The sequence below is a fragment of the Delphinapterus leucas genome, chromosome 12 (assembly GCF_059928025.1).
Source record: "Delphinapterus leucas isolate spDelLeu-1000000601 "Yukka" chromosome 12, BTC_Dleu_Yukka2, whole genome shotgun sequence".
NCBI classification, from domain to species: domain Eukaryota; kingdom Metazoa; phylum Chordata; class Mammalia; order Artiodactyla; family Monodontidae; genus Delphinapterus; species Delphinapterus leucas.
The window spans coordinates 18,638,821-18,662,782 of NC_143140.1; the positions used below are offsets into that span (position 1 = coordinate 18,638,821).

Sequence of the window (23,962 nt, forward strand, 5' to 3'; positions counted from 1 at the left end):
GTGATGTAATGAATGTGGTGGAACAGAGTAATAATATAATGACAATGTTGCATCTGTTAGATGTCTCCATGAGGAGGTGTCCAGTATGCAGGTTAAACACCTGGGAGCTCAGTGGTGCTGTATAGGCCAGAGAAATCAATTTGGGCATCACTTATATATAGATTCTATTTAAAGCATGGGACAAGATACGATTATTTAGGGAAGGTGTGATATATAGATTCTATTTAAAGCATGGGACTAGATACGATTATTTAGGGAAGGTGTGTGGATGTAGGTGTGTGAAGGTGTGGTAGTGCAGATCTGAAGCAGTGTTACTCATTCACTTCTGTGGAGAACCCTCAGTTAATTTCTTAACCCTGAATGGCACTGAAACCTAGTCGCATTTACTGCGTGGGGACAGCAGAAGCCATCCTGTAGCCATGGCATGGAAGACATTAACTAGCAAGCACGTTGCAGACTTGCCAATAGTTAGCAGTGTTTAGATTGAACTATATATACCAGACATCCTTGTCTAACGTGAGAGGCTAGGCCTGATGGAACGTCCACGTGGGAAATCCCAGATCTGAGGACGCCACACAAGAGGCGAGTTACGGCACGTGTGTCTTCTTCAAGTGTAGATAAGTAAGGAAAAGTAAGTTCCCGCTGAGGTGCTGAAACTAGGACATCTGGGATCACTGACTGGGTGATTCATTAGAACACGTTAGTCTCACAGAATCCAAGCTCATTAAAATTAAATATTTTATATGTTATGGACCCTTTGGGATACTCTCAAAAGACAGAATTGTAAATGTTAGGTCTGAGAATGCCAAGCATGAAAGCAGCTTTCTAGGAATGCTTGAAAAACTAGCCTAGAGTTCAAAATAGGCAAAACCTGGAAACAATATAAACGCTCACGTCCAGGACAGCAGGTAGACAGCTGTGCATGTGATTCAGTGGGTTAGTGTACACAGCAGCTTGGCTGGACGTCAGAACATTTTGTTGAATGAGAGAAGCCATGCACAGAAGCGTGCGTACGTAACGGCGGGTGCCTCTGGAGGTAGGGATTGACCAGAAGGAGGCACAAGGGAACTTTCTGGTGAGATGGAAATGTTCTGTCTGTTGATTGGGGTGTTTGTTTGAACGGGTATGTCCAGGTGTGGAAACTCATCAACTTGTATCCTTAGAATTTGTACATTTCACCGTATGTAAGTTTTATTACCTCAGTAAAACAGTAAGAAGACAGCAAAGCAGTATGCTCAGTGGTTCTGTGGGTATCCCTCTAGGGAGCACAGGGGTGGGGCATCCGTGTAGCCTCGGCTTGTCAGGGAAAGGCTTCCAGAGGAAGTAACCTCTCCTGTGTCTCATTTTTATCCCTCAGGGTCTAAGATAGACTTATTGTTCAAGTCTTAGCCAACTCCACACAATAACATCTCCTCTTCGGATGACTGTTTAATTTATTGTGCAATCGGGAATACTTCAGGCAGTAAAAAGGAGTGCTAGTATAAGTTACAGTGGGCAAGAGGTAAAAACTGTGACCATTGGCTCTCTCTTTCTGTGCTGCTCAAAGTGTAGCTGGTTCTGACTGCAGTCACCACCGAAGGAAGACGGTGGCAAAGCAGGTGTTCCCGGCGGGTAGAGCAGCCTCTGCTTGGTCCCCCTGTACAGGTGGTACAGCGGTGGGTGCAGCGGGATGGCAGGGGGTGGGGATTACCCCTGCAGGGGTGCTCGTGTGTTTCTAAGAATCGCGATTTACATGTTAACTGAAAAAAAGATTGTTATCTTTTTTCATTTCCAGAGTTACTCACGTTGCTTTGTTCGTTCCTTTGAAACAGGAGATAGTGGATAGCTCCCTTCAGAAATGGAGGACGGGAAGCCCGTTTGGGCGCCGCACCCTACGGATGGATTTCAGATGGGCAATATCGTGGATATTGGCCCTGACAGCTTAACGATTGAACCCTTGAACCAAAAAGGCAAGGTAAGAAGTTTCTCAGAAAGATTTCAGAATTTGATTTGTGTCTTTAGGGATCTCCCTTTTTCAATGAGGTAAGTATTTTTTTAGCACAGTATAGGGGAAAGCAGTTTTCTGGTCAGTGAATCCTACTTTTCTCCTGAGTTGTGTGATTAAATCAGAATGCATACCCTACGGGGAAAATGGTGTCCCATCGTAAAATCAGACAGTAATTTAGTGGGCCTTTCATTAGCATATTCTTAAGAATAAATAGCTATATGACAAAATATAAACAATAGCATTTTTTATTCCTTAAGCCACATAACTAAAGTTATGAATATATCTGTGATGTATTCAACATGTTACCAAGTAAAAATATAAAAAGTGAATGGGATTATGTTATGAAATTTTGCTTTTTGTTTTTTAGCTTCCGGATAATTCTTTTTTTAATCTTTTTTTATTGAAGTATAGTTGATTTACAATGTTGTGTTAATTTCTGCTGTACAGCCAAGTGATTCAGGTATACACATACACACACTTTTTTGAATATTCTTTTCCATTATGGTTTATCACAGGATATTGACTATAGTTCTCTGTGCTGTACAGTAGGACCTTGTTTATTTATTTATTTATTTTAAAGTTTATTTATTTTATTTTTGGCTGCGTTGGGCCTTCGTTGCTGTGCATGGGCTTTCTCTAGTTGCGGCGAGCGGGGGCTACTCTTCGTCGTGGTGCGTGGGCTTCTCATTGCAGTGGCTTCTCTTGTTGCGGAGCACGGGCTCTAGGTGCACGGGCTTCAGTAGTTGTGGCTTGCGGGCTCTAGAGAGCAGGCTCAGTAGTTGTGGCGCACGGGCTCAGTTGCTCTGTGGCATTTGGGACCTTCGCGGGCCAGGGACCGAACCCATGTCCCCTGCATTGGCAGGCGGATTCTTAACCACTACGCCACCAGGGAAGCCCTGACCTTGTTGTTTATCCATTCTATATATAATAGCTTACATCTGCTGTTAATTATTTTGTAAAAAGCTTTTATATTTACTTAAATTTATTATCATGTGATTGTAGTAAAAATATTTCTATTAAATAAAGATAGTTAAGTCTTAAGCATAACCGTCTGTTATTATTTTTGTTGTAATGGTACTTTTTAAAACATAAAAGCATACTTTAATTTTGTACACATGGTGTCTATTTCCTTTTAGGCTTAGACATAGACTAGACAATATAACAAAATGAAAAGTATGGGGGAAAAGTGACCTGGAGTCTTTTCAGCCTTCATGGGGACTGTAGGGCCTACCTATTTTGTGGGAGAGCTTAACACTTTTCAGTTTAATCAATGTTCCCCTTAAGCAGGACTTCTGACTAAATTAAATTTGTTGATGTCATTTCTGTTTACTTTAGACTCTGCCAGTGTTCATGAATAATTTATGTTCTACTGATACATGGTTAACTAATGCCATATGACTGCCATCCTTCTGGGAACCTTAGAAAAACAAGGTGGATCTCTCATGAGGTCTGTTCACAGAGAAAACTATTCTGTTACTGTAAACAACCCAGGAACCTAAATGCATAATATATAATGTGCCATGTTAGCGGCGGCCAATTAAAGATACCCTCAGGAAAGAAAAGACAAAGTGTTTCTAGTTTTTCCTCTTATTAACAAGTACCTATTTGTACTTACAATGCAGTACATGTTCTAAAAAAAGAAAGAATTTAAAAAAAGAAACTCAATTATTTTTATTTATTTGAAGCTGTAGGGGAGGAAAAATTTTCCTCTACCCTTTTGGGTCTCTGGCTGGGCCCGAAAATTAAATCGACATAAGACACATTCACAGTAGGAAAGCATACGACTTTTATCAGATTTTTACATGTACACAGCAGCCTTCACAAGAGAATGAAGAATTGAAGAAGTGACCAGAGCAGGAAGCTTTTATATCTTTTAGACAAAGAAACAATACATTTGTGAAGAATTGATAAGGCAAAGGGGTCTGGGCTAGGGGTGGTAAATGGTGGAGAAGTGGTTAGGAAGGTAAGGGTTACTCTGGCAAGACTAGGTTTGTTTGCACAGATTTCTCTTGGTCTCCATTCCCTCCGCTGGTGATAAGAATGTCTTCTTTCCTCCTGGTAGAGCGAGGGCACCTTGCACGCGGGAGTTTTATCTCCTGCTCTCAGGAATAAAAAGGGTCAGAGTGCCCTTCTTACATCTGTTGTTTCTCAAGGGCCTTTAACTCAAGATAATCAGTATGCCAAAGTAGCATGTTCTGGGGTGACAGAAATTTAGTGAGCCTTTCATTATCTTTCAAAGCCTCCTTTCATTTTTGTTTAACGTGTCTCATAAGCACAGTAAATCAAAAGCCCCAAATGAAATGAAAAGTATATTTCCTAGTTATAGTTCGTTATATGTATTCTCTTATATCCATAAGTAACAAAATAATTCAGGGATAGAAGAAACTTTATTTACGGGTATATGCTTTTCTATAGTTTTGAGTATTTTGTGCTTTCAGCTGTGCCTTATTAGCATTAATCAGGTGCACACATAGAACCAATAAAAACACTTAAAATTCAAATTGTGACGTCATGAAAACTTTATGGATCGTAGGTTATTTATAAACTAAAGTTGAAGCTTCTTTTCACAAAATCTTTTTGAAAGTTAACCAATTCTCAGGGATTTCTTTTCATCTTAATCCCCTCCCGGCCCCCACTTTCTGATCAGGGTCTTAATAAATTGTGAAGTGTCATAACAACCGTGTGGTTAAAAAGATCCGTAAGAGAAGCAGTCTTTTGTGTAGATGATTCATGGAGTAGAGATCATCAGTGTTTAAAAATGAAGGAAGTGCGTGAAGCAGCGGACAAGTCAAGTGGATCTGTTTGCTGATACAGTAGAAGCATAGAAGAGGGAGCGATGAGCTCTAGTGGGGAACCTGTCTTTGTTGATGGCAGTGCCTTTTAAAGTTTTTCAGCCGTGGCCCGTCATAAGAAATAGATTTGAAATCACATTAGGTATACGTATTATTCATGTGTGTGTGCGTGTGTACTGACGACAAATAGACTTTACGTGTCAACAGGTATATGCATCGTGTGTGTGTGTGTGTGTGTGTGTGTGTGTGTATTCAAATGCAACATCCTTACCGTCTGTGATGCATTCTGATATTTTCTAATATCTTTTATTCTGCTAAAAATGCCATCTTGAACCTCTCAGTTGATTTCATGTTCCATATTCGCAGCTGACTGGCCTGCAGGCTAAAGCCCCGAACACATGGCATTTAAGGGTCTACCTTTCCTTTTCCCTGTCTGTGTTGCTCGTCTTGTCTTTTGTCGACCAGCAGTCTCGCCCTCATTCTCTTGCCCTTATGCTGAGTCTTATGTGTCTTTCTCCTCCTCTTCCAGCCTTCCTCCCAGGGTTTATCAGGTCCTCAGGGAGCCAGGTGGAGCTGGGCTCTGTGTGTCGCCACTCACCGTACTCCTTTTGCCTGGAATGCCGCTCTCCGCAGCTCTGTGCTTATTTAGCAAATATTCATCTCTCAGGAGCGACTGAGGTCACCTCCTTTATGAAAGTTTTCCACAGATGCCCTGTGTCTTCTTCCTCCTCCCATGCAGTAGAGTTTACCGTTGATTACTCTTTGCTTTGAGGAGTGGTATACCTTCTTCGCCTCCCGTAACGCTATTGGAGACATTCGTTTACATTTCTCCCCTCCCTGCTAGACGGTCATCTTCTCAAGTGCAGGCGCTATTTTCTTTGTCCATGTTGTCATGGAGCTGGGTGCACTGTGTTTGCTGGGTGGTAGGTGTTTACTGTGATCTCTTGATAGGAGAAGAAGCCTCCTTCCTCTAAGAGAAAACAGTTGCCTTAATGAAACAGATTTCCTCCTTCTCACTGAGTAGGTAGTAGAGGGGAGAAGAAGATGGGGGCTGGTGATCATTTGGGGGGGTGAAAAAGGATCGAGAGAAACAATTTTGTAGACTCATTACAGGCCTTTCAGCCCCAAGATTATTAACCTTCCCATTCTAGGAACTCTGTGTTCTGCACCCCATTTATGGAGCCAACACCTGGGGTCTGGGGAGGCTTTAGCCCCATTGCTGAGGCTGTGAAAGTGGCACGTAGATCTGTGACATTAGCGGTGATTTCTGAACGTGTTTTTCCTGTAGAATCATTGTTATAAATTGTGGATTGCTTTATAGTACCATAATATACTTAATGTACGTTATGGACTAGTTCTGAACTTGTGATTTATCCTTTAAACCTTTCCTCATTTATTAACGTTAAGAACGTGTGTAGTGGGTTCCAACTAATTAACTTCTAGAGTTTTCAGGGCATAACAGTTTTCTAATTTGGGTGTGACTTTGAATTGAGGTATAGCACTAGTAGCCTGGATTTTCCTCTGTAAACTATGGCAGTAGCCTTGCCTTATACTCTTGCATATATATACATATACAGACCTGCAAGTATTCTAAAATAATTGAACAGGTTTTCCTTAGAGATTGGTTTGATATGGATGGAAGCTTCAACCACAGGAGTAATTGTAATTGTCTGAGAAATAGAAATGTATAGGTAACTATTAGAATGGCATGGAGAAAATTTAATTCTCTTTCGATGTAATTTGAGATCATTTCTTCTCTCTTACAAGATACTATCTTAATTCTAGAGTTTCTACCATAGTATTCAAATGATATAATAAACACCAGCTTATTCATGGATATCTGTAATGTTATGGACCTAATAGTTTCGGATACTGTTTATATTTTTGACACATTCCTTTACAGGAATTTGTGTCTAATGTGTTTTACTCAGACAAGAGCATTAATTAAATTATGGTCTGTTGGTGTATCTGATTGATTGATTGGATGTTACTTTTTTCCTTTTTTAAAACAATAAAATTGCTGTATACATAAACATTAACATCTTTACTTTTTTAAAAAGTTGTTAAACAGCATACCTATGTAGACGTAATACACTTCTTGTTTTGTCCCACTCTAGGTGTTCCAGCACAGGTTTTGTTTTTGTTTTATTGATTTCCATTATTGATTCCATGTTCATAGTAATAATGGATAATATGTTGGAGTAATGACTTGTTAAGTAGCAGGATCTTGTATTACATTTTAATGAAGAGCATATCATTGCCATTATTTTCAATGTATGCGGTCAGTTAAGCTCCTTTATCTTTCTTATTATTTGTAAGCTTCTAGTTTAATGAGCTCTTGTTTTGTTTTTCAGACATTTCTGGCTCTCATAAACCAAGTGTTCCCTGCAGAAGAGGACAGTAAAAAAGATGTGGAAGATAACTGTAAGCAGCAATTTAAAAAGCGGTTCTCATCATAGAAAAGGAAACTGTTCCTTCAAAAAATATATGAGTGCTTATATTACAGGGCACACTGTCCTTGTTCAGAAGAAATGTTGCCTTTTGACCTGAAGGTTCCTGTGAATGGAGGAGCCCCACAGTCCTAGACGCATTGTTCTCTCACATTTGCACTTTGGTGAAGGGGTCTCTCCTGAATATCTTTTTAGTGTTATCTCGGTTGTGTAAATACAGGGAATGGTAATCATTTACTAACTATGAAGCCTGAACTAAAGATCTCTTGGTTTTATGGTTTTTTTGTTTTTTGAACCTCTGAATCATCTGGAATCAGATGATTTTTATAGCTGTATATGTGGTTCAGTAATTTGGAAGTTGAGTCAGGAGGACCCATTTAGGGTCACCCTTTGAAGGAAACAAACATTTAAAAAAATACTATGTAATAAGTACTAATTGAAAATTGATTTCAGAACATTGGACTAAAGTGCAGCATTAATTTGACTTAGAACTATCTTAGAATTTTTGGTGAAAAAATACTGTATCCAGAGCAATAGGCCATGTTTATTCTTAACATTTTCCAGATAAAGCGGTAATCATGTTTCATTTTTTATGTGGCGATATTTAAGAATCATGTCCAGTTGTCATGGGTTTCGTTAAATGTATCTGGCATTAAAAACTCTGCAATTAAATAAGAGAGGTAGGAGAAAGGAATATATTTCGTCCTTATTGGTTTTCTCTGGAGTTCGCATTTAAGTAAGCCTGTAAGATCCGCCCCCCATGTGACGTGGAATACAGGAGTAATGGGGGAGCCCCGAGTTCAGATTCTCACTGTGCCATTAGGAAGCTGTGTGCCCGTAGGCAGTTTCTCTCTCCCCTTTGAGCTTCTCGTCTGGAAAACAGGAGTAATGATTTTTATGTTTCATGCTTAGAGATGATACTTTTAAAATGCTTGGTGCAGTGCCTGACCTCTAACAGCCTCTCAATAGATGGTATCTGTTGTTATTAGGTGTAAGAGACTGGGAGAAAAAATGTGGCGCTCCCTTCCTTTCCAAAATTGCTAGAGAGTTTGTCTGATGGGATCATATCTTTCTGAACGGCAGTCAGAACAACAACAAAAAGGAACGAGATTCTGTCGTATCTAAAATAAGAGAAAATTCTTTTCTGTTAAAACTTGCTAGGGTATGCAGAATTGGAATCAACCCTTTTCATATATCAAAATAATGTTTTCTGGTTTATATATCCACGTAGAGCTAAACATAATAAATGATGTTGAATTACTTTTAATCCACTTCTTAAATATTTTAAAGCAGTCTCCCTCTGATTGTTTCATGGTGGTGGACTCGTCCGACCGTTTAGTTTTCCCGGTCTTAGTGGAGATTTGCCGCTTCTTGTAGGTGTTGACTCTGGTGATGCCAGACGGCAGGAATGTTGCTGAGGATGTCACCTGTCCTCACCACACAGTAGTCCAGCCCTACTTGATGTCCCCTTTCTGAAACCACATCATGAATGCAGCTCTAACTGTTGAGTTTAGAATGCAGGTTTTCCAGCGAAAGTGGTTCCATCACTTATTAGTTTAGTCCTTTTGCCTGAGGCTTGGTTGCCCACTACACCACTGTCCTCCGCCAAGTGACACATGACGTTGTTTGTTTGGGTCTCACGTGCGTATTTCTAAAATCCTTTCCTCTTCTCTGTATCACGGTAATAATGTGATGATTAAGAGCTTGATGTCGGGGGCTTCCCTGGTGGCGCAGTGGTTGAGAACCTGCCTGCTAATGCAAGGGACACGGGTTCGAGCCCTGGTCTGGGAAGATCCCACATGCCGCGGAGCAACTAGGCCCGTGAGCCACAACTACTGAGCCTGCGCTCCACAACAAGAGAGGCCGCGATAGTGAAAGGCCCGCGCACCACAATGAAGAGTGGCCCCCGCTTGCCGCAACTAGAGAAAGCCCTCGCACAGGAACGAAGACCCAACACAGCAAAAAAAAAAAAAAAAAAAAAAAAAATTAATAAACTCCTACCCCCAACATCTTAAAAAAAAAAAGAGCTTGATGTCTATAGAGCATCCTGAACTATGTGATAAGGGTTCTGTTGAAACAGACACACGAGTGGACTTCTGATAGTGCCCTCATAATATAGCAAAATATATTACCTAGTTTTAGCTCCAGGTTTTCTATGTGAAGGGCTGGATGTGTGGAGTTTAGTCTGTTAACTTTGCCTTCTTACTTGACTCTTGAGGATTAATGCCAGAATAGGAAAATAGTTCAGGGATGTGAGGTTGCTAATTAAAATAAGCATTTTTTGGGTGCTAATTTTTAAGCTACTGTTACTTACATGGCATATAATAATCTCCATGAATGATGACTGTTAGAAGTCGAGAATAATAAAGTATAAACTATAATATTGGAAAGAATCCCCAAAGTTGCCTGGTTCACTCTCTTTTTCAGTAATGGAATGACTTCTACAACAATGTAACGATAGAAGTGATTGACTTCTACTGCCTTGAAGTTGTTTGTGGGTTCTTTTTTTTTTCTCTCAGTGAACCAGGACTGTAACAAATAAGCAGAATCTTAAATGCTTAGATAACTCCCTAGTCAGATTCCTAAATTTAAGAATTGAGTGATATCTACTCTTCATTAGAAACTTTTGGTGTCCTCAGTATATATTAATTATACCAGAATTCTTCTTACGGAGTTTATAAAGGAACAAAGACGTTCATTCTTTTATTATGTCTTATTTAAACTTTTTAATATCGAGTGTATAGTTAAATCTATGAATAATTAGGCATAAAAGGTGAACAGTTCACCTAAAGTATTGCATGTCAGTAGCCAAACCAAGTAGTCCTGGGGTGGCCACTAGGAGAGGAGGGGAGGGGAGGAGGAAATTTGGTGGAGCAGGAAGTGATGTCCAAGACCCTCTGAGCATCCCTAGGTCATTCCTTCAGGGATGCAGAGGCCCCTGAGACTTAACCGTTTCCCATTCTGGCAAGCTGAGGGTCATACATGTTCCCTTCTGTCTTTCCTTTTCTGTGTCTTTATTTAAATGGAGTAGTCTGAGTAGCATAATTTAAGAGGAAGACCCTCTGATCCAAATTTTTATTGTCATTGGCAGGTATTTCAGCAGTGAGGGATTTTTTTTTTAACATCTTTATTGGAGTACAATTGCTTTACAATGGTGTGTTAGTTTCTACTTTATAACACAGTGAATCAGCTATACATATACATATATCCCCATATCTCTTCCCTCTTGCGTCTCCCTCCCTCCCACCCTCCCTATCCCACCCCTCTAGGTGGTCACAAAGCACCGAGCTGATCTCCCTGTGCTACGCAGCTGCTTCCCACTAGCTATCTATTTTACATTTGGTAGTGTATGTATGTCCATGCCACTCTCTCACTTCATCCCAGCTTACCCTTCCCCCTCCCCGTGTCCTCAGGTCCATTCTCTACGTCTGCGTCTTCATTCCTGTCCTGCCCCTAGGTTCTTAAGAACCATTATTTTTTTAGATTCCATATGTATGTGTTAGCATACGGTATTTGTTTTTCTCTTTCTGACTTCACTCTGTATGACAGACTCTGAGTCCATCCACCTCATTACAAATAGCTCAATTTCGTTTCTTTCTATGGCTGAGTAATATTCCATTGTATATATGTGCCACATCTTCTTTATCCATTCATCTGTCTATAGACAACAGTGAGGGATTTATTTAGTTGAATTACCAGATATCCCTGAGAAGGCTGGTGGTAAGTATGGGAGGAGGTAAAGGAAGAAGCGCAAGCAGCCATCCACATGCCACGTAGATGTATATGATTGGCTTTTCTAGGGGAGCCGTATCGTGGGATTAGGCATTCTTACTTACAGGAAGCAGAGAGAGTAGCAGAGAGAGTATCAGGCAGCCAGGCAGTTTCAGAGGAAGCTGAGCGATGGGCGAGTGGTTCGATGTTGTGCTTTGCATAAGGAAAGGCAGCCTGTAGATCCAGCTCCTGGGGACGGGGGTGGAAGAAGTGCAGGGGTATGGAAAGTAGGGGACCGAACCCACACGAGATGCCCTCTGCTGCCTGCCTTCTCCACACCTTTCCTCAACTGAAAGGAGGGCTGCCGCTCGACCGTTAGGGGCCTCCCCCCACTTCTTACTCTGTATTTTTCTGCTGTAAGTGGCATTAGAAAACAGTGAGGCCCGTGTCCTTGCAGTGTGAACTGGCTGCATCGTGTGAGTGTAGAAGCATGGGCGGTCTGTTGAGACAGGTAGAGCAACGGGCTCTTGTTTGACAGAATTGGTCGGGTGTTGAATTGTAGGTTATATATACATACAGTGTAGGCATATATACAACTTCAGTGAGGGATCAAGCAAACAAGCAAATGAATCAGGCAGGGCCCTGCCCTCAGGGATAGAAGCCAAAACCAGATATACAAAATTGTCATCACAAGGCTGGCATTCTGTGGTACGCACCATAATGCAAGTACAAAGGAGCAAGTAGTCCTAGTGGTGGTGGCGTAGTGAGAATGGGGAGGTGTCATTTGAGGGACAGTCTTTGAACTGACCTTAAAGGATAGGTGGATTTTTGATACCTAGAAATAGAGAGGTGCAGCCCAATGCATGCATGATAGTTGAGTTTGGTAAATGGTTTAGTCTGCCTGCAGGTTAGACCATATTAAAGGGAGTTATGGAAAATTATATGAAAAGGTCAGTTGAATGCAGGTTTTCTAAGGGCCTTGAATATCAGACTTGAACATGGATTTGGTAGTTGACGGAGACCCACTGATGAGTTTTGAGGAAGAGAGAGATTTAGTCAGGGCTCTAGTGTGTTTAGATTAATGCACTGAGCAATCTGGGTAAGAGAGGAGAGAGACTGCGGCAGTAAACAAGTGAGAGGCTGCTGTGATTACAGAAGAGGTGATGACGCCTAAACTGGGATTGGGGCTGTGGAAATGGAAAGAAAGGAGAGACATTTCAGAGACTCAGATTGTGCTAATTTTGAGTGCCTACCATGAAGCTGGTGCTGTGCTATACTTTATTACATGTATAAAGACTTGGAAATGGGCTTAGAGCAAGGAGGGGGAGAGAGGATGGTCCTAGTATTGACTAAGGCTTGCAGAATAGATGAGTGGGAAATGGTGGTGCTGATAATGGAAACAGAGTGGTTGGGGGAAGAGTGGGCTTGTCTGCTCAAGTGCGCGGTGGAAACGTGGAAATGGAGCTCAGGGGACTGAGGGCCGGGGCAGTAGATCGGGCTGGGAGAACAGGATGTGTCAGGGCGTTAGGAGAACAGACGTTAGGAAAACAAGATTTCTACCCTGATGCTGCTGTCCGTTAGCTGCATATCCTGGTTTAAGACGTACAAATTTCTTCAGGATTCTTGTTTAGTCTATCAGTTGTGAGGCACTGCCTGAATGACACGACCTTCCCATTCTAAAATTTTATCTTTTGTGTTTTTCCTGTAAAATTCTGAGCATCAGATGGGATTAGTGTCGTCTACTAATCTTTTTTGTGTCAAAATGTATTAAAATCAGCACTGTCTAAAGTAGTTCTTTTTTTCCACTTGAATTGTACTCGGTTTTTTGTACTCACCTGGTACGAACTAGAGGTGCTCACCTCACTGGAAATGTATTGTTTAAAAATACCGCTGTAACACATATGTAAACTAGATACAGTTTACATCAGCCTCTGGGGTTTACATGTACCAGGAAAAAGATGGAATTAAATCTAACGTAACAGGTGAATTTTAGCTTTGGATCAGAGCGATTCAGATTAAGATGGCATTGTTTTATTTTACTTTCTCTCTTCAAATAGCTAATGATTTACAAATTTTCCATCTCAGGTTCATTAATGTATTTGAATGAAGCCACACTGCTCCATAATATCAAAGTTCGGTACAGTAAAGACAGAATTTACGTAAGTATTTTACCTGTAGGTTAAGTTTTTGTGGGAATAATTATTTTACGTGCTACTGTTTGATTTTCTTGAGCTTGAAATTTTCTAACAGGAAATCATACTGAACGGAGTGTGAGCTCCATGAGGATAAGGATTCTTTTCTGATTTATTTCTCCAACACCAGGGCTTAGACCACACATGGTACCTAGTAGGCACTTAATAAATATTTGCAGAATGAAATAATGAATGCAGAGCATCATCTAATATCATTCAGACTTAAAACTATCCAATTTGGATATTTAAAAAAAAAGAACACTGATTATTTTGAGTTTTGATTTTTCAACTTTTGGCACATATCTGTAGATCTGTTTAATTGATGCAGTTTCCACATTGTTCTGCAAAACATTTACGGCAGATTATAAGGCATACGTATTGAAATTAAAAACTTGGAAGACAAAACGGTGTGAATTAGAATAGAAGGCAGTACGTGAGGAAATATCGAGCACACTGAAGTGCTGATCATAGAGCCTGAATAGTTGCAATATTTCATTCCAAATAGATCACTTACCCTAAAAATCCAGGATACTTAAAAATGAAAGACAATGCTTTTAATGGAAATAGGGTTTGTACCACACCATTCAGATGGATACTTAACTAGTCTGTTTTAATTATAATGATACATTGGGCACGTATGAGTTCTATATATCCCTTTGTTGGCTGGAGGTAAATTACCGCACTGTAGCCCTCCTGTTATAAAGATGGGACTCTTCATTATTTTTGAACGAAGAAAACACATGGCTTCTTTGACACTTCCTAGATCAAATGACATTCTTAATCTTTTATATCACTATCAATTTGCCTAATTGTACTTACTTAATTCTGACTAAATTACCTTTAGTCTTTGCCATCTGTCCAGGTAATGACAGCTGGGAAATAGAACTAATCTAGTCTTTTCCAAAAGAGTTTACTTGCTGTCTTTCAGTTATACATAGTTATTAAGTCTTTACTTTCCTCCTTGATTTCTCTCAAAATCAACTAAATAGTGTATTTCAGTTAATATATATATATATATATATATATATATATATACACACACACACACACATATATATATATGGCTATTCTTATTTAAAAATATATTTAGAAGCAAAATTCACTTAATCAGCGTACTGACATTGAGTGTCTAATGTGTGCTAAATGTTGTTTTAGGTACTAAAATAATACAAATTTTAAAAATTTGTTTGTTAAAGCAGCTTAACTTGTAATAAGTCAGTAAAAGTTGATTTAGATGTAACCATCTTTCAAGAAGAACTGGCTACTATTTTTTCTTTACATGTCTAACATCACTTGGTGGTAGTGGAACAATCTTATTTATTTGAGCCAGTTTTAATTGTTTTAACATCTTTTTCTTGAAGTTTACAAATTTCAAATTACCTTTACAGAATGATCTTATTCAGAGAAATTGAGATACTTTGTTTTTATTTGGGACGTTTATAGGAAAGCTTCACACCCATGGGGTTTTCGTTGGTCTTTTAAGGCTCCCTGTGCTGCAGTGGTGCTACATTTGCCGACTGTGACCATTGATAGCTGAAGGTTTACGTGCAGAATTCATTGTACTTTCAAAAAAAGTAGTTGTCCTTTTTTCACGTTATGTTTAGTTGACCTAAGATGTGTAGGCAGTTGGGCATATGACCTATGTGTTAAGATAGTGGCTGTTTAGCGTCATCAGCTCCTGTTTGGAAAACCAGTATTTTCAAAGTTAATGAAAGCCGTGGCTGGTGGGTTTTTGCCTAGCCAGTTACGCCTTTTAGTTATAAAACCATTAGATATCAGCAATACACAAATAGAGTTATTATTATCATAATATATGTAAGAGAGGGGAGCAGTTCAGAATAGTTTAAATTGGATATTTTTACATGTCTCACCAACCAGAATTGCCACCATTCTCCCTTAGATTTGAGTAGAACAATAGCTAATTCACATGTAACATTTCCCTTGGTTACTGAAGTCTCTATTACTTTCCTTTTGTTTCCCAAAGAAACATTATTATCGGGAATTTCATATTTTTTACCCAACTCCAGGAAACACCTTTGGGAACATTCACGGAATTTTAGTTGAATAGGCTGAGAGTTCGGGGTTTCTGCATCATTTCCCTTCCACAACTAGAAGCAGAAAAGAGAAAAACATGGTCTTGTGTGCCCTAGTTTGGCCAGTAAACCACAACTAATTGCTAAACCACAACTCTCTTTCTACCCACGAGGAATTTTGTAAATCCTATTGGTGGCATTTTTCTGGTCTTTTGAAGCCACAGTGAAATTTCAGATTTAAAAGCAAGCTTCACTTGCTCATTAAACATGTAGCCCGTCAGTATTCTAGGCAATGGTAAGTGCATATGCTGTTTTGCAAAAATCTGGGACCAAGTGGTCACCACTGAGCTAAATCAGTCCTTGGCTTTCAGTGATGAGCATAGGCCTAGAGGGTCCTGTGAGCTATGTTAAACTCTTCAGGGCCTAGAGGGTCCTGTGAGCTATGTTAAACTGTTTAGTAGCAGGGTGAGGAAAGTAGTCTAGGCGAGGAATACAAATAAGCAAAACTCAGGCTGTAGGCATAGAGTAGATGTCATAAGTGGAGTCAACAGGAGGTGTCTGAGATGGAGGTGTAGACTCAGTTCTGCCCAGGCAGACCTGGTAGTGGTGAACCTGGGAGGGGGTGTGTGGGAGGAGCATGTTTCCTTTGAGGCAAAGGGAGGTCAAGAGAGATGATTTTGATTTTGGATGTGCTGAGTTTTAGATGGCTATAGGTTAAGAAGATGTAAATATTTATTAAGAGTTAGAGAAATATGGGTCCTATAGAGATCAGGGAATATTTAGGTCTAGAAATGCAGATTTAGGAGTTCTACTTATAGAGAGAACTGGGGGTGTCTATTTGCTGTGTGTTCTTTCTCCTGTGACCCTTGTTTGGTTTTAAATGAAAACAGTAATTGGAAAATTTTATGTTTATGTCTTTCCCACTTAGACATATGTGGCCAACATTCTGATTGCAGTGAACCCATACTTTGACATACCTAAAATATATTCTTCAGAAACAATAAAGTCGTACCAAGGAAAATCTCTTGGGACGATGCCACCTCATGTCTTCGCAATTGGTAAGTAATTTAATTGTATCTTAATATTTATTTTTCTTTAAATTGTACAGATTTACTCAGTTTTTCTTTTGGATTAATAAGAGATACCATGAATCGAATACGTATTTTGGAGGGCTTGTGTGCATTCTGACTGTATCACCATGTCAGGAGCATGTATTCACACAGGGTGGGGAAGATACTTTTGCGGCCAACTCATGGGGTGGTTGTACCTCATTACCTTTGTTAAAGGCCTGTGTCGTCTTAAGCGTGTCCACCCAGTTGAAAGTAGTTCATAATAAAAGCTGACCTATTGTTTTCTTCTGACTCCACCTGAAAAGTGTCCTCCTTCCACAACTAGGAAGGAGGCCTGGGCTGTCTGCTGTTACCCAGGTCATCACTAGTGAGCGCGTTACCTGGGCTAGAAAGGAGCTGTGAGAGCAGACGTCTTCCATGCTTTGTCCTGCATCAGGGCTCTGTAAAATGTAAAGGATCGACAGTGATACATGCTTCATATCTCTGGGGTATCTGTGTGGGAAGGCAGCAACATCTGTCTTTGTCTTTCTCAGGCGCTCTCTCATCTCGAAGCACTTTAGCTCTGGGGAGCAGAGAGGGAGTTATTTGACAGGCGTCCCCCATAGCTGGTGACTGCAGGTACAGAGATGTTAGCTAAGCCTTGGGATTCAGAAATAGCTGGCAGTTAAATGATGACACGTTTTGGTTCTGGTTCTTAGTGCAATTAGTTTCTCTCTGGGCTTTCTCTTTGTACCTGTATTATGGCCTAACCGGGCTTCACCTCTAGATTTGGCTGACCGTGTACTGTGTGCTACTAGGCAAGAGTGAATGTGTACACCAAGTCCAGTGCAGCTGCACACTGACTTCTGGTTCTGTGATGCTCTGATGGGCATGGGTATGTGTTCTGTCAGCTGGCTAAATGGTGCAAAATCCTTAGAACCTCAATGGGAGCAAGTTACATGTTTAAAATGTAAATAAACCGGCTCTTATTTTTAGTTGTTTACTGCTAAAAGAGTTTTTACAAGGATTCCACGGAAGTGGGTGGAATAGATTGCTGATAAATTGGTCAAAGGGATGTGTGAATACCCTTGTGTGTAGTTTGCATTTGGCCCTTAGAGTAAAAGCCATTAGTAGAGCTTTCTTCGCTGGTATGGGTAGCACATGCCTGAGGTGAGAAATAGTTGCCTTATAGGGCTAAGTTTGTCAGGACCTAATTTTTAATCAAAATTGTTTTAATTTGAGCCCACTTTAATAGAATTGAATTGTGCTCATCATGTCCGTGGAGTCTTAAAGACATCTTATAGTCTAAATTGTTGGAGTGTAATGAAGATAGTGAAAAATTGTATATATAAATAATCACAAATCTAAAAAATTTAAAGCAGTTAATTTTGCCTAGTTTTGAAATGCTGAAAAATTCTACACGATGTTTAAATTTAATAGTAGTATTACAGAAAAAAACCCCACAGATTTATTGTGCAGTTATGTATTTTTTTTTTCTCCAGCAGAAATTTTGGCTGCCAAATTTCTTAATTGGTAGCTCGTTACTTCTTGCTTTTTTCTCCGGGGATGTCATTAGTTTATGCATAGTGAGCATTTTTCATCTCTCTGCAGGTCTGCTCTAGTATGAGGAAAAGCTGAGCCACAGCTCATAATATGGAGACATTCTAGTACAAACATAAGAGTTGTTTATTTGATTTCATATTACCTAGGTGTCAGGATAACTAGAGAAAACATTTAACGTATATACCTTTAGAGATGTTTTGAACACTTTTCAATGATTTTATTTAAAAATTTTGGTAACTGTAAACACACATTATAATTTCTTTAGGAGCAAGTGCTTTTTGATAGTAAATGGACTTTCTATGATTTGGAAAATTTTGTATTTAATACACTGTTCATCGTCAATGTATTATTTTGACCCCAGCTGATAAGGCTTTTCGAGACATGAAGGTGCTCAAGATGAGTCAGTCTGTCATTGTATCTGGAGAATCAGGAGCTGGCAAAACGGAAAATACAAAATTTGTTCTAAGGTGAGGAGTATTTAGCTGACCTAGAATACTTTGAGCAGGTTGATTTTTCTTAATTGTGGTAAAATATATATATATATAACATAAAATTTACCATCTTAACCACTTCTAAGTGTACAGTTCAGTAGTGCTAAGTATATTCACATTGTTGTTCAGCCAGTCTCCAGGACCTTTCACCTTACAAAACTAAAACTCTGTACCCGTTAAACAACTCCCCGTTTCCCCTGACCCCAGCCCCTGGCAACCACCATTCTACTTCCTGCCTCTATGATTTTGACTACTCTAGATACCTTATATATATAAGTGGATCATATACTTTTTGTTTTTCTGTGGTTGGCTTATCCCCCCATAGCATGATGTCCTTGAGGTTCATCCATGTTGTGGCATGTGTCAGAATTTTCCTCCTTTTCAAGGCTGAGTAATATTCCCCCGTGTGTTATGTATCACATTTCGTTTACCCATTCATTCCTCAGTGGGCACTTGGGCACTTGGGTTGCTTCCATCTCTTGGCTCCTGTGAATAGTGTTGCCTTGAACATGTTATGAGCAAAGAGTTTCAAAGATCTCCTTGAGATTTGAACCCGTTGACTTTGAATACTCTTGCATGACATAGTTTGAAATGGTGGGCTCTGTCCCTTTTACAAGAACAGACATGTGGAAGCTAAGCTGCAGATTGTTGAAATCTAGTTCTGACATGCTATTCTCATGAGGATCCTGGAGAAGACCAGTGCTCATTAGGCAAAGGGAAATCTTGGAATGTTCCTTCACAATCCAGCCTTTATGTTCTTTTTTCAATAGTCCTGCCGTTAGAGTGGTTGAAACCATTTTTTACCTTAAGTTTATGATGATTGGCCTTCTTATTTCTACCTCCCCACAACCCTCCTCTCAGTGTCAAAGATGAATATTTCTGTGTGCAATGTGTGGCATATTTACAACTAAATAGTTGGTTAAAATCAGAATATTCCCAAAAAGTTTTAAAAAATAATGCTGATTTAGATGTTAAAGGCCATCCAGATAGAATTTTAAATGTTTAAAAAGCTATAACAGAATAGTAGTTGCATTTAAATATAAATTTGTAGTTTTTAAATAAGCCATTCCAGTGCATGATCCAGGTTTAAATTTTAGATGTATTAAATAATATTAAAATTAGAAAGATAATGCATGCAATATCATTCTCATCCAGCATTTTTTTAATCCTGTATTTTCAGATATCTGACTGAGTCGTATGGAACCGGTCAAGACATTGATGATAGAATTGTCGAAGGTATTGTTAATTTTTAAAATTCTTATTTTCCATTGCTAGGTATGTCCTGAAATTAACTTAGAAGAATCCTCTAAGTGTTCTGGAGTGTTCTCCAAGAGATCCAAAAGACTCTGCCATCTCCTACAAATCTTTGCTCAGATGTTATCTTCTCATTTACTTATTGTCTGTTGTCTTCCCCTCCCCCGCCACGCCCCCCCCCCCCCCAACCCCATGTCCGTGCTAAGAGGGCAGGGATTTTATATATTCCAAACTCCTGGAATAGTGCCTGATACATAGTATATGCTCCATAAATATCTGTCGGATGAATGAGAGGAATATAGGAAGCCCTCCTGCCTCCTGTTTATTTTGTTGACCTTGTTTTTGTAAAGGAGAAAGGGAGAGGGTTATTTGGAAATGAGGTGCTGGGGGAAATCATTTCAATGAAAGAGTACACTTGGAAAGCAGGAGTCTGTAAGTTGCCTTCCCCGGGCTGTCAGTGCTTGCTCACCCCTTAGAGACCTCTCGGATCCTGTTTGGTCCCCGCTGCCGTCACGCTGAGTCTGCAGCAGCCTCCTGCAGCACAGGTTCCTGTCTGGTCCCCCCTCTTATGGTCTGGCTGCCCTTTAACCTATTCTCTGTGTGGAAGTTGGAGTGACCTCTTTTGCTCTGAGCCCTTTATTGGCTTCGTATTTCTCTCAAGCTAAAACCCCAAATTCACATCATCACCTCCAGTGTGCTGTGTGGCCTGCCCCACCTCCTCTGGTCTGATTGAGTCGTTGTTCCTCTGCAGCTTTATGCTTTAGTCTCCTTTTAGTTCTCATTGGTCTCATTTAGTTCTCATTTAGTTCACATTGGTCTCCTTTTAGTTCTCTGAGGTGTTTCAGGCCTATTTGGACACTCTTCTCACCCCTTCAGTAAGTATTTAATAATGATGATGATACTGACATGTGTGGGATGTGTTAGGCCTTGTCTGATTTGCTTAAAATCTGTTACCTAACTTAAATCTCCATAGAATGTGAGGTAAGTACTATTTTATCCCTGCTTCACAGATGAGAAGCTAAGGTAGAAGGAGCTTCAGTAACTTTCTGAAGAGTAAATAAGCTCATCAGTTGTGGAAATGGGACATAAACCCAGGCGTCTTAACTATATGCTCTACTAAGTGCATATTTTAATATTCTTGACATTTTAAAGAAAAATTCCAGTTGAACAAAAATTTGTCGGGGGCCTTTTATGTTCATGCATTTTGCTATATCATGGCAGGCAAATGTTACATACATTTTTTTCACACTTACGTAAAATATGCATGTAGATGAATCTAAATTTGACTCTAATAAACATTTTTAAAGTTTGCATCCATAAGCTTTTTCATATTTCTTGATATAAATAATTTTCTAATTTTTATCCACAGTTCTCACTGTGGTACTGTGACACACACCTAGGTAGAATCACAGTAGAGCACCTTTAGTGAGGGAATTGCCCTTTAAAATTGAATAAATAAATAAAAAACAAATAATGGGTTAATTTAATAAAATACTAATTAATATTCAGACTTGTTTACTTGAGGTACAGGTTTGCTTTGAAACCAGATAAGCCTGGTTTCTCCCATGAGAACGTACTGTGCAATGTGTAACGTGCTGTAGTTGAGGACAGTTGGAAAGTGTTATTCCAAATGTCTCTACAGCCCCTTACTGGAGAATAGTTTATGTTAACTGGCAGGGCCATAGAAATCTTTAGGTGGGAATACATGCTAATATTTCTTTTAGTTTTAATACTTTCTTATTTTAGCAAGTGAAACAACCTGGGAGTGATCTTTCAAAGGGTTTAGTGACTAGTTAAGCTTTCTACTGTGGATAGAATAAGAGAAATGGACTTCAAGAGATTTCATAAGAAATACTCTAGCAGTAAACATATGAAGCAATTTATGAGGTTACTGAAGGAATATGTGAGTAAGATTGACACTAATCTGGTATGCTTACAGTTAAGACTGGTGAGTACCAGAATAGACTCTCGGAGCTCTTTTCCAGTCAGGTAGAGAGAGAGAGAGGGAGAGAGAGAGAGAGAGAGAGAGAGAGAGAAGTGTGAAATTATAAAATGAAGACAGTTAAAATTTTACATTTGTTCATTGGGATTTCAAGAACTATTGTTCTGAGAAGCTTTCGTAGGTAATTCTGTAAACGCTTATTTGTTAGATTTTGTTGGATGTGCATGAAAAATGTTAAATCTGGAGGTTTTATTAATATATTTTTAAATGTAAGTCAACTAATAACTTCTTGCCTGTATTTCGTCACGGGAAGCTTGCTGCTTTCTTTACTATCATCACTGCTCTTGTAGGGCTGATGTGAAAACCATAAAATTTTTAGGGAGTAATTTTTAAAGTTGAGTTATAAATTTTGTAACCTAGTGACTTTTGAAAATTTAGTCTTTCTCATACACTTACTTTTTCTTTTTTTTTTTTTAATAAATTTTGAGTAACTTTTCCATCTCCTGTACTTTAATAGGGCCCAAACATAGTGGTAGTCAATAAATATTTGTGGGATTTGACATTACAAGTGAATTCATTCATGTTAATGTTTCTGAGACTATTTTTCTAGTTATTTATGTTTATTAATAAATGGAAACATACTATGCATATTGCTTTGTAATTTTCCTCCATGCAAACTTTCTGATGGCGTATTTTCATTTCTTTTTCAATAGCTAACCCACTCTTAGAAGCCTTTGGAAATGCAAAGACTGTTCGCAACAATAATAGCAGTCGATTTGGGAAATTTGTAGAAATACATTTCAATGAAAAGGTAAGTGAGAGTGAGTTTCGGGGTAATACGTTTGGGGAGTGTTTTTGGAAAATACAGGGTCTTGATAGAACTGGTGCTGTACTTGAACTCATGGCAAATATATTTAAATGTTCCTCTTTTACTTTTAAACAGTTGGGATAATATATATGTTCACTGTGATCTCTATAAATACTATAAACTTACATTTAGTTACCTGTTTTTTCCCCTTTATTTCATAAATTACAACCTCTTTGATAGACAAATGATTATTAGAGAAGATAATTTAACATTGGTAGGTTATACTTTAAGACTTTAAATGCAAAAATGTAATTTCTCTGTTTTGTTTTTTAGAGTTCAGTTGTTGGAGGATTTGTTTCACATTATCTTCTAGAGAAATCTAGGATCTGTGTTCAAGGCAAAGAGGAAAGGAATTATCATATCTTTTATAGGTTGTGTGCTGGTGCTTCTGAAGATACTAGGGAAAGACTTCATTTGAGCTCCCCAGATAATTTTCGGGTAGGTTGGATGAAAAGAAATTTCATACAATTTTTGCAAATTGAGTTGCCTTCTATTCTAAAACTTATTTCAGTGGGTTTTGATGTCTAGTTGCATATAACTTACATTAAATTCAGTGTAATATGATAGAATGACTTTCGTACTAAGTAGATCTGTATTGAGATTTACTGCTGAGTTTATAACACTATATGAGGAGGTACATAATGGGATAGGTAAAAGGATAGATGCTAAACCCCTTAAACTCAATAAGAAAGTTTATAATAGTTCTGTAATGCTAGCTTTAATGTTATCTTTCACTTATTTGTAAAAAAGAGTTTGACCACTGAATTAATAAAGGACCCCTACTTGTCTTCCTTAATTCAGTTCAACAAATATTTATTCCTTACCCATTGGGTACCAGGCATTGTGCCAGAGTTAAAAAGATAAATGAGACACAGTTCCTGCTTCTGAGTAACTTAAATTGGTGGGAAACACACACACACACACACACACACACACACACACACACAATCTGACTGATACGTCAAATGATAAGTGAGAGAGATGCATAGGTGCTGGTGATTTTGGAAAAACTTTACTGGAACAGTTGATGCTTGATCAGAATCCTGAAGGATTTTCAAGTGTTAACTGTAACTAGAGGAAGAAACATAAATATGCGGAGGTATTCCTGGTAGATGCAAAAAGATGAACGAAGAAAGGCAGGAAATAGCTTAAATGGTAGGACAGGAAGGGGTGGGAGGTGAGGCTAGAGAGTTTGGTCTTACTTCTGTGGTGAGTAGGGAGCTGATCGAAGGGTGTTAAGTAGAAAGTCGGATATCAGGTCTCTACTTACCTCTGGGTTTAATATGGAAGATAGCTTTAAGAGGGTAGGGCAGGGGATGGATAGAAATTGCAGCCGTGGGTAAATGGGTTGGGAACCTGTGGCTTTAGGTGATGTAGCAGTTAGTCAGTGCCTGAATTTGTTTTAGCGATGGCAGGGTTACTGAGGCAGGAGATGTGTGAAATAGGAGGAGGTAAAATTGACAGGACTTGAAGACTGAATTAGGTAAGGAGAAGGGGGAGTCTGGAATGATTTTCCAAAACACAATTAGGGTAACTGGGTGACTGTAAATATCATGTTGAGGCCAGGTGGGAGATTAATGGCGTGTAGGGTGAGTCCAGTTTTGGAGCCTGTGGGTCATCTGAGCGGAGC

At 39.2% G+C, this 23,962-nt stretch overlaps 1 protein-coding gene across 4 annotated transcripts in view; it reads left to right on the forward strand.

The window, feature by feature from the left end:
* The window catches only part of MYO6 (myosin VI), a 142,271-nt gene that overhangs the window by 51,682 nt on the left and 66,627 nt on the right, over positions 1–23,962 (forward strand). For all 4 annotated transcript variants that reach the window (XM_022590345.2, XM_022590346.2, XM_022590344.2 and 1 more), the window contains 8 exons: positions 1,812–1,954; positions 7,134–7,203; positions 13,026–13,099; positions 16,094–16,223; positions 18,139–18,244; positions 19,449–19,504; positions 22,178–22,275; positions 22,606–22,770. In XM_022590345.2, the coding sequence (XP_022446053.1) occupies positions 1,838–1,954; positions 7,134–7,203; positions 13,026–13,099; positions 16,094–16,223; positions 18,139–18,244; positions 19,449–19,504; positions 22,178–22,275; positions 22,606–22,770 (816 nt within the window). In that variant the 5' untranslated portion in view covers positions 1,812–1,837. The remainder of the gene's footprint in view (positions 1–1,811; positions 1,955–7,133; positions 7,204–13,025; positions 13,100–16,093; positions 16,224–18,138; positions 18,245–19,448; positions 19,505–22,177; positions 22,276–22,605; positions 22,771–23,962) is intronic.